General features: G+C 36.8%; 2 protein-coding genes across 2 annotated transcripts; one reads left to right on the top strand and one right to left on the bottom strand.

Moving 5' to 3' along the window:
• Nucleotides 1–2,977: 2,977 nt before the first annotated feature.
• On the bottom strand, nt 2,978–9,827 carry Vps29 (vacuolar protein sorting 29). Its single transcript, XM_071592611.1, has 4 exons — nt 9,585–9,827; nt 9,313–9,504; nt 8,984–9,219; nt 2,978–3,683 (listed from the first exon to the last, which is right to left on the bottom strand). The coding sequence occupies exons 1-4, from the start codon at nt 9,585–9,587 to the stop codon at nt 3,566–3,568; spliced, it is 549 nt and encodes a 182-aa protein (XP_071448712.1). The 5' UTR covers nt 9,588–9,827; the 3' UTR covers nt 2,978–3,565.
• A 30-nt stretch (nt 9,828–9,857) lies between these two features.
• On the top strand, nt 9,858–12,938 carry Rad9 (cell cycle checkpoint control protein Rad9). The gene is made up of 7 exons (XM_071592610.1): nt 9,858–10,023; nt 10,100–10,323; nt 10,415–10,579; nt 10,647–10,803; nt 10,882–11,053; nt 11,890–12,137; nt 12,331–12,938. Exons 1-7 carry the CDS (start codon nt 9,990–9,992, stop codon nt 12,750–12,752), a joined length of 1,422 nt encoding a protein of 473 aa, XP_071448711.1. The 5' UTR covers nt 9,858–9,989; the 3' UTR covers nt 12,753–12,938.
• Nucleotides 12,939–13,333: the final 395 nt, after the last annotated feature.

Below are 13,333 nucleotides of genomic sequence, written 5' to 3'. Positions count from 1 at the left end.
GATTACTTAGGGGATAACCAGTATGGGTTTAGGAAGGGGAGAGGTACATGTGATGCCATTTCAATAATGTAGATAGAGAGGAACATAGAATACAATCAGGTTTTATATGCCTCTTTGGTAGATTTTGAAAATGAGTTTGATAGAACAATTGAGTAGAATCAATGAATGTATTGCAGAAAATAGGAGCAGATTGGAGGGATAGTAGACTTATCCACAGCCTGTACATGCCTCAGATACCTCAGGTATCAGTGGTAGATCGAGAGTCTGGATAATAATAATAATTCAGCTTTATTCGGGTGACATTGAGACAGCGGCAGTCCCTTCTTCCATCTAACCCATCGTCAAATACATTCAATGAAAATATAATTATATTTCAGCGCTAAATAATATAAATAATAACTAGATAAGGACAATCTATTTACAATGAATATGCACGAGTACAAAGGGTGTAGAAAGAAATGCACAATTGAGGGGAAAAACGTAAGGAATAAGGCTTACATCCTCGACGAAAAAACCCACAGCAGGAAAACACCCACACATGAAGGTTAACGTGAAAAACCTAAAGATAGATAATGCTAATATTATAATTTACTAAATAAAATAAAAATAAAGCAATGCATGAAAAATAAGAGAAGAAACAAAAGGAGAACTGATATACACATTAATGTGGAGAGAATTAATAAAAATAAATTTACAGACTAATAATACAGAAGTAGAAATATTAAAGAAAAAAAGACTACTGCAATGCGATTAAATGATAATTTTTAAAAACTATAGCATAACATACGACGAAGTGAAGACAAACACATCAATAAATACACAAAAACTTTTTTCAAATATAACCCATCACCAGAAGTGAGTTTCAAAAGTAAGAATTATATGTGAAGTGGATATTTCAGACTGATAGCTGTGTGAATATAGTATGACTGTGAGCTCCTGAAGTGTTTTACTTGCAATTCTGCTGTGGTTTTAGCAGTGTCTCATAAAAATTTTTTAAAAGATGCAATTGAAGGAGCTTCCCTCAAAGCCGGACTAAGTTTGTTCCACCTGCAGGAAGCAGTACAAGGAAACGATAAAAGAGGAATAGGAAGAACTGGACAATTTGTAATATCAGTCAGGTTTGTTGATGACCAAGCTCTAGTTTGTCAGTCAGACAAAGAGTAGCAAGCATTACTGAGTGGATCAGAAATTCAGTGCCATAGATATGGAATGATAATCAATATTAATAAAACAAAGGCTAAGCGATTTTTCAATAAGAAAAAGGCTAAGCTAAACATTAAAATAGGAGGGAAAAAAGTAGAGCAGGTAGAACAGGTTACGTATCTTGGAAGTGTTTTGGACCAACATGGTTTAAGTAGTAGAGATGTAAGGAGAAGAATTGCGCTAGGCAAAGAGGCTTTCACAAGGAGGGAGTTGATGACAGGGACATTGAGTAAGGATGTTAAGAAAAGACTCATCAAAACTTGGATATGGAGCATAGTAAAGGATGTATGTATGGCGCAGAAATGTGATCACTGAAGCAGGATGTTAGGCATAAAATGGAGCTTTTGAAATGTGGGTGTGGAAAGGATGGAAAAGGTGAAGTGGACTGAAAGGAAAAGAAATGAGGAAGTACTTCATATGGTGGGGAAGGAGAGAGGATTGTTGGGAGAATTCAGAAAGAGGCAGGAAAGATAAATGCAGTGTTTTGATGGGCAATGGAACGTTGAAGACTGAGTTAGAGGGGAGAATGTTAGGCAAGCAAGGAATTGGCAGGAGTAGAATAGGGTTGTTGAATGTAATGACAGGGGAAAGGAAGAAAGTAAAATTGAAGAGGGGCCTAATGCACGGTTGGATCTTGGGCTGCGTTTTATTTAGAAAGACAAGAGAATCATCACTGTAACCTAAGGAAGCTTGTGTCCATCCAAAACCTTCCTTAACCAGTAGATTACTGATAATACTCTTAATAATACACCTTACAATGCAATCAGTTTTAATTACAAGTACTGCTGCTTTATAATTCTGTGAACACATCATGTTGCAATGCTCACTGATCTGTTAAGGAGCAGAAAATGGAGAAAACCAAAATTTAAAAGATATGATTTCCACTCGATACTGACTGCTCGTTTTCATCATATTTGACTATTCATACACAGGAGGATGTTACAAAAATACCAATAATAGACATAATTTACCACCCATAGAATCCTAAACATAATTGGCATGCAATGATAAAAAGGAGATGGATTTTGTGATAGAATTTTTACGACTAAGAACCATTCCATAAAACTTTATAATCTAGTTCACAGAACAGACTAATTATTATTAGTAGTAGTCTACCATTTTAGGTTTTAAATGGACACTGACCTTACGTCACTACGTTTCATAGCTTATCTAACAAGACAGAGGCTGATACCACAAACCCACATGTCTGTTGGGCTCACACATGATCACCCAAGTATAGGATGGAAAATATAAGAAAAATTATCCTTAGCGTTATTTAATCCTTTATCATCCATCCACTTATTTATTATAAAAAATAATAACAAAAATAAACACAAAAGACAATAAACCGTGCCTACTTCGTCTTATTTCTGATATTGATAACCACTAGTGTAAAACATCAGGACACTGTATCCAGAATTGTGAAAAAATGGAAATTTAAATCACACAAAACAAGTTTGGCTTAAAAATTATTCAATATGCATGAGAAACACTGTAATGATAAGTCTCCAGGATAATGAAAATAGTGACTGATAGCACCTTACTCTCTAAGTTCTCATAAAACTGCTGGAATTCAATACTAATTCATTTTCACAAAATGCATAGTAGTAGTTGATGTAATAGAAACTCTCAAAGAGGGATGTGGTAGCCCAGTAGAAGAGCATTTGTCTACTAAGCAGGGGGCTTGGATCAAGTCTGGGTCATGTTTAGTAAGGGACTTGACTTAAAGATGTGTTTATGTTTCAGTAACCCTTCTTCCTGGGAAACTGCCAGCTATACACAAAAAGGAATATCCATATGCCATAGGAGACTCAGATGAGCCCTACCTTCACTTATCAAAATAACCTTTGGGTTTATTACCGTGGCTTGTCAGGAGAAACAAAATATATGAAGTGATGAGCCCTATTAAAACACAAAAATGAAATCATTATTTATTGGGAGGATGAAAGCAAGCCTTAGAGACTAACATTATTTATGCAAGTACTCATTTACCTTGTATTTTCAAGTATCCATGCATAAATAATAAACTTAGCTGACAAATGCTGAGTAAGAGCAGCTATTCAAACATATTCTCTCTTTGAAAATATTCAACCATTTACTTAAACAAAAAAGCCAAATATACCAAATGTGAATTTATTTGATAAATGCACTGAATATAAGGAACAATTCCTCATTTGGCAAAAAACACAGAATAATTACATTGCACTTTGCAATATATGCAGGGAAATATTTTTATACAAACTAGGCAATTCATACAAGCACTTAATTAACTTTGACAATCAGGATTGAAGAATATATAAAATAACATCTTAAACGGTCAAAAAGATATTATGTATATACAATCAAGCAATATATAATATATTTAACTCTTTTTGTACTCTATTCTTTCCACCTTCACTTCATCCCCAACCAATTGGTAGACATATGTAACAACAGTAGAGCTTTGGATATCCATCAGAACAAACGATGGGTTCACTGACCTGAAATGATACGCCATATGGTAAAAGATGCAATATTGAAATGTAAGACTATAATTTAATACATATATTTAAACTGAAGATTTCACTTTGCTTTGACAATAACTGGCACATTATTAAATCCAGTGCCAGTAGCACATCTATTCTGGATCCTGATCAGAGGCCTCTTTGACTCGGTCCTCAGTATGCACACAGCAGTAACCATTATTTAAAAAAATAATTAAATTACGTTTATTTTAGGCTTAACTCCATATACCATGCATAATAATTTATAAATAAACATAAAATTCACACTCTAAATATTTATCTGAATATATGAATGAAAGAAATAAATTTGGCACATTAAAAATCCAAACACTTTACTCCATTAAAAGAAGCACTTTTTGATCATGCATCAGTTAACTTCATTTACAGATAATATAAAGTGTTTAAATCTGGGTTAATGTTGATCAGAATTAACAGCTATAGTTTTCACCCACAGATTTTCTTAACAATCAACCACTGTTTTGGCATTTGAACATTATTCTTAAGGTATTCTGATAAAAAGAATAACTTGAGAATGACATTCAAATGCCAGAACTGTGGTAAATGACACTTATTAGAAACTGGTATGGATTTTATTTCTGTTCATTCAAGGAGTTTGGAAGTTCCTTTTGGATAGCAGTAGTATGCTTTATTTTCCCTCGCTATTGCCAAATAGAAATTCCTTTTAGATATTTATTTAGCCTTTAAAAATTTATTGAAGCTTGAAAAATATGAAGCTTGGTTATTTTGTTATGAACTCCAGTAATAATTCACACCCCATTAACCTTAAGATTAATCAAAAAATGTGTCAATCATTAAATGACCACTTTAAATGTCCTAGTAAAAAGAAGGTATTATGACCTTGCCTACATGAGGCTATTCAAAGTTGGTCACTTTGTATTTAACAGAATAACAGGTTCGGAAAATATACTGTTATTCACTGTTAGGAAGAAGCGTAGTCAACATAGAACAGGCATCGGATAGAATAATAGTAGTAGAAATAAAAGCAGAACCGTTGAACTTGGTCATTGTTCAGGTATACATGCCACTGAGCAACCATAAGGAGGAAGAGGTCGATTGGATATATGAACAGTTAAGAGGACATAATCGAGTGAGCTGCTGCAGGAAAACATTTGATAGTGATGGGGGATTAGACTGCGACGGTAGGTGAAGGGAGACATGGTGATGAGGTGTGGGACTACGGTTTAGGCACAAGGAATGACTGCGGAGAACTCTAACTCAAAAAGCAATTGAGTTCTGCAGGAGACAGGGTTAGCCATCACCAACACTTGGTTTAGACACCACCAAAGGCACAGGTATACATGGAAAATGCCAGGTGACTCAGAAAGGTATCAATTAGATCATATTATGGTTAGGCACCAATTTAGGAACATTGTGATCAACTCGCACAGCTTCCCGGGAGCTCATGTTATCAGTTAAATTATATTCTGGATAGGCACAGGTTTAGCAACAGCGTGATAAATTCGCACAGCTTCCCGGGAGCGGATGCGGACTCTGACCACAATTTAGTTGTTATGAAATGTAGCATCTGTTTCAAAAAAATAAGGCAGGGGCGGTGGGTTAGAAAATGGAATGTTAAAGCATTAAATGGTTTGAAAAGGAAGGAGTACAAACAGGCGGTAGAGGAAATCATGGAGGATGGTAAAGAGCTAAATACTATCGAAGAAAAATGGGAAAGTATCAAGAAAGGGTTATCAAAAGCTGCAAAAGACACTATTGGAACCGTTAACGCAAAAGGACTAGGAAACCATGGATCACGGATAAGATGATTATATAAATGGATGAAAGGAGAAAATGGAAGAATGTAAACACAGAGTTAGGCAAAATGAAGTATAAAGAGTTAAACAATAAATTGAGGCGCGCAACAAATAAAGCAAAAGAAGCCTGGTGGAAGACGCAGTGCGAGGATGTGGAAATTTTGCAGAAGGGTGAAATTGGTGCCCTGTACAGCAAAGTTAAATCTTTATCGGGAAGTAAGAAAGGAAGATCTATGCTAACAGTTAGAGATAATAGTTGACACAGGAAAGATCCAAGAGAGATAGAAGAACTGTATAGTAAAGAACTTAGACCAACATAGTTAGACATAGAAAAGGAACATGACGTAGAGGAAGATAGCTTAGGTTCAGGCATACTCATAAGGCATAAGTAAGCATAAATTGAGCTTCGGGATCACCCCATGGTACCACTTGGTGTCCATGAGCTGTTGAGGTGGATAACATTCCTGTGGTACTACTATAAGGTGTAGGAAAATGTGGAAGGAAGAGGCTATCTGGACTGATTCGTAGTATCTATGAGGAAGGAATCTGGCCCGAAGATTTTGTGAGATCAGTGTTCGTTCCTATTCCGAAGAAGGTAAAGGCTGCATCATGCGAGGACTACAGGACAATAAGTTTGATATCCCACGCAGCTAAAATGGTTCTCAGGATCACAAACAGTAGTAGTAGTAGTTTTGAGGGGAGGCGACCGACAGCTAAGGTCATTTGCGCCATAGGGGATGGACAGGAAAGGATGAAGAGTGGAGAGAAACCCGGCGTCGGCATTAGCCTACTCTTTACGAAAGGCGCCAAGGGGTCCGCAGTTTAACGTCCCATCCGACGGACGGCGTACTCCCTCAAAGTGCCCTCCACAAAGCACCTCAAGTAGGGATCGAGATACCTCTGAAAAATATTCAACACCGCCGGGATTTGAACCCGCGCCCTCAGGGTGGGAAGCCAGTACGTTAGCCCCCGCACCATCTCGATCCCCGATCATAAACAAAAGGATAGAGAGTAGGGCAAATGATTACTTAGGGGATGATCAGTTTGGGTTTAGGAAGGGGAGAGGTACGCGTGATGCCATTGCAGTAATGAGATTATTAATCGAGAGGAATATAGAACACAACCAGGAGGTATTTGCATGTTTCGTAGATTTCGAAAAAGCGTTTGATAGAGTGAATTGGGAAAAACTAATGAGTATATTGCAGAAAATAGAAATAGATTGGAGGGAAAGGAGGCTAATCCGCAACCTGTACATGTCTCAGACTGCTCAGGTGCGAGTAGGGAACGGGGAGTCCGGTTGGGCAGTGTTAGGAAGAGGTGTAAGGCAGGGTTGCCCATGATCACCGTTGCTATTCAACCTGTATGCAGAGGAAATGATTAAAGAGGCATGGGAAGAACTGGAGGTAGAAATGAAAGTGGTCGGGGAATTTGTAAAATCAGTTAGGTTTGCTGATGACCAAGCTTTAGTTTGTCAGTGAGCCAAGGGGTTGCAAGCATTGCTTAATGTGAATTGGAAATTAAGTGCAACAGATATGGTATGAGAATCAATATTAATAAAACAAAGGTTATGCGATTTTCCAGAAAGATAAAGGCTAAGCTTAACATTAAAATAGGAGGGCAAAAACTAGAGTAGATAGAACAGTTTACCTGTCTTGGAAGTGTTTTGCACCAACACAGTCAAAGTAGTAGGGACGTAAGGAGAAGGATTGCGCTAGGCAAAGAGGCTTTCACGAGGAGGAGGGAGTAGATGACAGGGACGTTGAGTAAGGATATTAAGAAAAGACAAGTAAAAACTTTGATGTATAGTGTAGCTATGTACGGCACAGAAACGTGGTCATTAAAGCAGGAGGCTAGATGTAGATTGGAGGCTTTTGAAATGTGGGTGTGGAGAAGAATGGAGAAGGTGAAATGGACCGAGAAGAAAACAAATGAGGAAGTACTTTCTGTGGAGGGTGATGAGTGGGGTTTGTTGGGTAGTAGTAGTTTTAAGGGGAGGCGACCGACGGCTAAGGTCATTTGCGCCATAGGGGATGGACAGGAAAGGATGAAGGGTGGAGAGAAACCCGGCGTCGGCACTAGCCTGCTCTTTACGAAAGGCGCCAAGAGGTCCGCAGTTTAACGTCCCATCCGACGGACGGCGTACTCACTCAAAGTGCCCTCCACAAAGCACCTCAAGTAGGGATCGAGATACCTCTGAAAAATATTCAACACCGCCGGGATTTGAACCCGCGCCCTCAGGGTGGGAAGCCAGTACGTTAGCCCCCGCACCATCTCGATCCCCGGGGTTTGTTGGGAGAAATCCTATGGAGGCAGGGAAAATGGATGAAGGGCGTATTATCGGTAGTGGGATGTTGAAGACGGTAATAGAGGGGAGAATGTTAGGCAAACGAGGAAAGGGCAGGAACAGGAGGGGGATGTTGGACAGGATGAAGGGAGGAAGGAAGAACTCAGAGATGATGATGGACGTGATGTAGAGTAGGTTGCTGGATTTACTGTTTTGCTAGGAGACACAATATATTTTTTTGGTAGTTGTGTCCATCCAAAAACCTACCTTAACTGGTAGATTACCTTATAATAAATAATAATAATTCACCCCCTGCTATTCACCCTGGCAGTGACTTGCAGGGTATATATAAATAAAAATTATATAAAAAAAGATTCCATTGTGTTGGTAAGGTCACATTTTTACAGTTGTACCAAGTGGTAAATAAAATAATGGAAGGGTGACTGCGATATGGAACCACATTGATTCGTAACAACAATCATTAGCAAGAGAGCTTAAGCAGAGAGATACTATGCTTCAGTGTTCTGAAAAGACAAAATCAATTTTAGCTACACAAGAACGGTGATATATTGATTGTAGGAGGCTCTATATTCTAGTCTTATTTATTATAGTTTTCATTTCAAATCAATCAAATATATTTATCATTATGCCTATTTAAATATTAATTATAAAATATACCCTTCCAAGATTAGCAAACTTTGTAGAAGTTCAATGAAAGTCTTCCAAAGGGCTTCAAATTAATTATAATGGAATAGCATTTGCTACGTAATATCTCAGATATAACATAAAGGTTAGTTTTGTTGCAGAAAAATAACCTTTTTACCTTATTAATTTTTTTGCTTTTTCATCTTCATTGAACTCTTAAAATCAATACCATGAAACAACATGCAGTTGGAAGGTTGAATGAAATAAAAATCCATGACTCATGGTTCATAATTTACATTTTCAATTTACGGATTATTGAATGCTTCCAAAACAAGTTTACGGTCTATTTAATTCAGCAAACTGAAATTTCAACATGAAAAGTTTCCCAACAACCTCTACACTAAGCTAGCTTGTGGAAAAACCGCAACTCGAAGGGAGGAGTTGCCCACTATCATTGTATAAGATGAAACTTTAATTTTCCTTTTCCAAGCTATGACAGTTTTCGTCAAAAGATGTTATTCATCCAACTACAACTAAGTCATCACGTTTTTCCTCATAATCATACAACTTACGTGTCAAGAGGATTATAGGCACCAGTTGCTGATCCTGGATTGATGTAAAACTTGTTTTCATGTTCGTAAGCCTCGAATTTATGGGTATGGCCTGAAATAAGAATATCCACGTCGAGTTGGCGCTGAATTAATGCCAGAGCTTCGGGATCACCCCATGGTACCACTTGGTGTCCATGAGAGAGCCCAATACGAAACTGTCCAACGGTTACTACCTTCTGTTCTGGGTAATTGAGATTCTGAAATCCAAAATAAAATGTTACCATGAAAACTACACACATGTACCAATGACTTTAATAACGGGTGCAACACTACTGTAAGGGATACATTACCTCATCAAAATCTCCTCTGACAACATGCACGTCGCTAGCGAGAGTTTTAAGATAATCAAATGTTTCTTTCGTGCATAGGTTTCCAGTGCAGAGAATGTGTTGTATTCTGCCAGGAACCAAGAGCTTCTTGAACTTGACAGGTAAGCTGCTACAACGATGGGGAATATGAAGATCCCCCAACACCAACACGAGCTAGGAAGAGGTTATTGAGGTCGTAAAGAGCTTCGTAATACTTAAGAATTTCAGCAATTTTCATTAGAATAGTGGCTCACCATTGTCACAATTTGTCGAGAAATCCGGGAATGAGCTGTTAAGTCAAGATTTACGATAATTTACGTAACCCAACCAGAATTCATTCGAAAAAACACGTTGAGGAATAAGAGGATCACACTTTGAATTATAATTATTAAGATTTACAAAAATTCAATTATATTCAAATTAAGGAGGGTAGTAAGCGACACAAAGTATATTTTACATAATTTGTTGCGGCAAGTGGATGTGCCAACAGAGGAATGTCGAATCGCGGAATTATATTGACAGCTGAAGGTAGATATTTAAAGTTTTATTCCATGCTGTTTAATTTCAAATGAAAATATTTATGTGGTCCTGGCGTTTGTAGTTAGAGCTTTCGTGTTTTAAATGATCAATTCACCTGATTATTTAAAGAGCATTTCAGTATGAAGTGTCTGATTCCAGGAATCAATGTCAAAGGTAAAATGGTTGGTTCTAATCGTCTTAATATGTTTTCAATTACTATTTCTTCATGAGCACTGTATTTCTTCTTCAGTATTAGCAAGGGCTATACATGCTCTTTCCAAAGTCGGGGATGAGTTGTACATCGAGCCTCTCCCTGAAGGAATCTCCTTCCGGGCTGTTAGTTCTTCGCGATCGGCTTATGCCTCTTTCAACTTTGCTCCAAGTTTCTTTATCAGTTACTCTGATGATAAGGTAACTGCCACAAGGGTGAAAGATGTTGATGATGACGATGTGAAATGTAAGGTATCGATGAAGGTAGGATATTTTTGGCGACTGGTTATATTTATTTTAAGTGTTTAATACCCGTTATAGCATACGCTTATTTACTCAATGTCGTCGTTTTCAGTCTTGTTTAGCGGTTTTTAAATCGCCTAATAGTATTGACAAACATGTAGAAACCTGTATGTTGAGACTTGACCCAGACGACAACAAATTGATTTTCCAGTTTCGATGCCGTTACGGAATCATTAAAAACCACTATCTTCCTATAATAGAGTGTGAAACCTTACAGGTAACATCCCATGGAATTAATTTTTAATATTTTTTTTATCCTGCATATCTAACTTATGTTTACTTAGGCTGTGTACACAAAAGATCTGGCACCAAACGTACTAATAGCAGAGCCCAAATTGTTGGTAGATGCACTACACAACTTTCAACACAATCAAGAGGAATTAACTTTTTCAGTTACTCTTTCCAAGATAATATTGCGAAATTTCACGGATATAGTGCCTGGTGAGGATTATAAATTACATGAATGTACCATAGTATTAACTTATGTTAGAATTATTGTATTCATCTCTTCATTTACAGAACCTCAAAAGGCTATAAGAACTGAATTATGTCTTGAATCAGGAGAATTTGTGCAGTTTAAAATAAGAGGGGATACATCAATCACCTTTTGTCTGAAAGAATTCAGAGCCCTTCTGAGCTTTGCAGAATCTGTCATGCTCCCAGTTGCTATAAACTTCGAGACATCAGGCCGGTAAGTCAAAGTAGACTAAGTAAAGATCATTACATATATAAACTTCATTTGGTTACAAAGTCAGCCAAATGGAAGGTATTGATTCTTATTTTGGTTATAATTGTGTTAGGGATCGTTTGTCCATGCATCTTCATTTTATACAAATGGATGTGTACAAATTATACAGAAAGTCAATGCTCATTTTGTGATCATATGTGCCTGTTTCACTAGAAATATTTGTAAAGTGTGTATGAAACGTCGGTTTTCCTTCAGTATTCTAAATAACAGACTTGACTAACTTAATAGTGGATTGTATATCAATTTTTTCTACTTAAACTGTAACTTCTGGTTAAACATATTGTTAACGGGTATTTAGTTGGATGAGCTCCTGCTAAGTTTTATTTGGGTAGGAAGAAATGTGGATGTCAGAAGTTTTTCATATTTCCTTGCAACATCCAGCCCATGTTGTACTAATCCAATTTCCATAGTTCAATCATCCTTCATTTGTTGTATCTCACCGGATTTTCATTCTTCTCATGATCTTCTTGGAAGGCAAATATGAAGTTTCCATGCAGAATGACTATTACTACATATTCAAGCATTTTGTAAACTGAAACAGTGACGTCTAGTTTCAATATTATGAAATACTTATAGATCATCTTCATAAAGCAGGTGGTATGTTGGGTGTATATCACTACTTGTTATGTCATTCATGAATAATCCAGGTTATATACAACCTAATATGTAATGTTTTAATCATTATGGGGTATATATTGTGCAATAATTCCTGTGGTGAAAATTGCCAATAACTGCAACCAGACAGTGCATATGATAACTATTATTTTTTGTCTTTGTAGGCCTGTTGTCTTCGTAATCACGCATCCCCAAACATTTGAAGTAAATTTTGTTTTGGCTACGTTAATGCCACAAGGAGATTCTCAGCAGGTACTTACCCCTCCTCCAATGGGTAGTTCGTCCAATAAAAGGTCCTCTTCAGTTAGTTATCTATCTGGTTACAAGAGTCAGGCCAAAAGAGCCAAGAGTGCTGGTGTTCCGCGAAACCCTTCCTCATACCAAACTGCTGTAATGAGAGAGCAATGCAATGGTGAGTGCATGATGTACTGTAGTTATAACATTGAAAATATTGTGCTTTGGCTTAAATTCATGGAAAGCAGACCACTCAAATTATGTAACTTATTTATATGTAAGGTTATTGGTCCATATGTACATTTTATTTGGAAGAATATGCATATAATGTTGTTGATCACGCTAACTCATATGTTCTTGTTGGAATGAAGGTACTTCTGTGAAGAAAAAGAGTGGATTGGGAGAAAGTAACCGTACGAACAGTGTGAGTGACCAATCTAGTGTATTAGATAACTTAGAAGAAGAATTCGATATGGAGTGGGACAATGTGAATGATGGAGCAGAAACCAGGAAAGAAACTACAAGTAATCCAAAAATAGCAAAAGACGATGTGAATAGTGCTTGTAATGAAGAAAGCAGCCATGCAGAAAGCCAAGCAGAGATATCTATCATTAACCATAATTCTCAGGTCTTTTCAAACTTCATTAAACAGAAGGAGAGTGAGAATACAGATATGCCTTCATCAAGTGTTAGTGTAGTATACAGACGTTGTTTTCAAGATACTTTCAATCCCAATAACTTGCCTGGTTATGATGAAATTTTAGCTCCCGACTCAGATGAGGAGCCCGATTGAATGTTTGAGGATTAAAAAGAGAGAGGACTTTCCGTTATTATTTGGAGAATTTTCATATGATTGAGAGTCGTGGAATGAAATTTGCTTGATAAATAATTTATTTTCCCATATTTTCTACAAAAATTGTCCTGTTATTGTTGTTCATTATGATTGTTGTGATAAATAATTAATTTGATTAATCAATTCTTATTCATTTCATTGTTTACATCATCTGTGCTCATTGGGAAATTTTTCAGTGTTATCCTTGTCATTTCAGATTTTAGTGCAAACTCTTATGGGTAACTTATTTATTTAATAAATTACCCATAAGTGTTTGATTATATCACTTAAATCATTGCAGCATTGTTAAAAGTTGTTATGTTGGTGTGTCATAATATTGTTCTTATCAAGTTATAGCATTGTTGATGCAATGAAAGCCAAATAATATCCTTGGCAGTGATTGAGAAAACCTCTCTCCAAGGCAATATGCAGTCCAGTTTTCTATCGTGATTCCAGTGGCAAAGAATCAAGAGTCCTATTAATATGACATTAATGGATAGACTGGTAAAAAAATTGCAAAAAAATAGTGTCCTGGGTTTTGA

Source organism: Hetaerina americana, unplaced genomic scaffold, assembly GCF_022747635.1.
Source record: "Hetaerina americana unplaced genomic scaffold, ioHetAmer1.1.p SCAF_5, whole genome shotgun sequence".
In the NCBI taxonomy this organism is placed as follows: Eukaryota; Metazoa; Arthropoda; class Insecta; order Odonata; family Calopterygidae; genus Hetaerina; species Hetaerina americana.
This window is presented reverse-complemented; position numbering and strand designations above follow the sequence as displayed.

Bases quoted from the DNA above. Each gene is read 5' to 3' on its own strand.
- Vps29 (XM_071592611.1), bottom strand. The intron at 9,220-9,312 runs GTAATGTATCCC...TTTGGATTTCAG, and splicing joins TCAGAGGAGATTTTGATGAG to AATCTCAATTACCCAGAACA. The intron at 3,684-8,983 runs GTAAGTTGTATG...GTATCATTTCAG, and splicing joins GCCTATAATCCTCTTGACAC to GTCAGTGAACCCATCGTTTG.
- Rad9 (XM_071592610.1), top strand. From the start codon at position 9,990: ATGAAGTGTCTGATTCCAGGAATCAATGTCAAAG. The intron at 10,580-10,646 runs GTAACATCCCAT...ATGTTTACTTAG, and splicing joins TAGAGTGTGAAACCTTACAG to GCTGTGTACACAAAAGATCT. The intron at 12,138-12,330 runs GTGAGTGCATGA...GTTGGAATGAAG, and splicing joins AATGAGAGAGCAATGCAATG to GTACTTCTGTGAAGAAAAAG.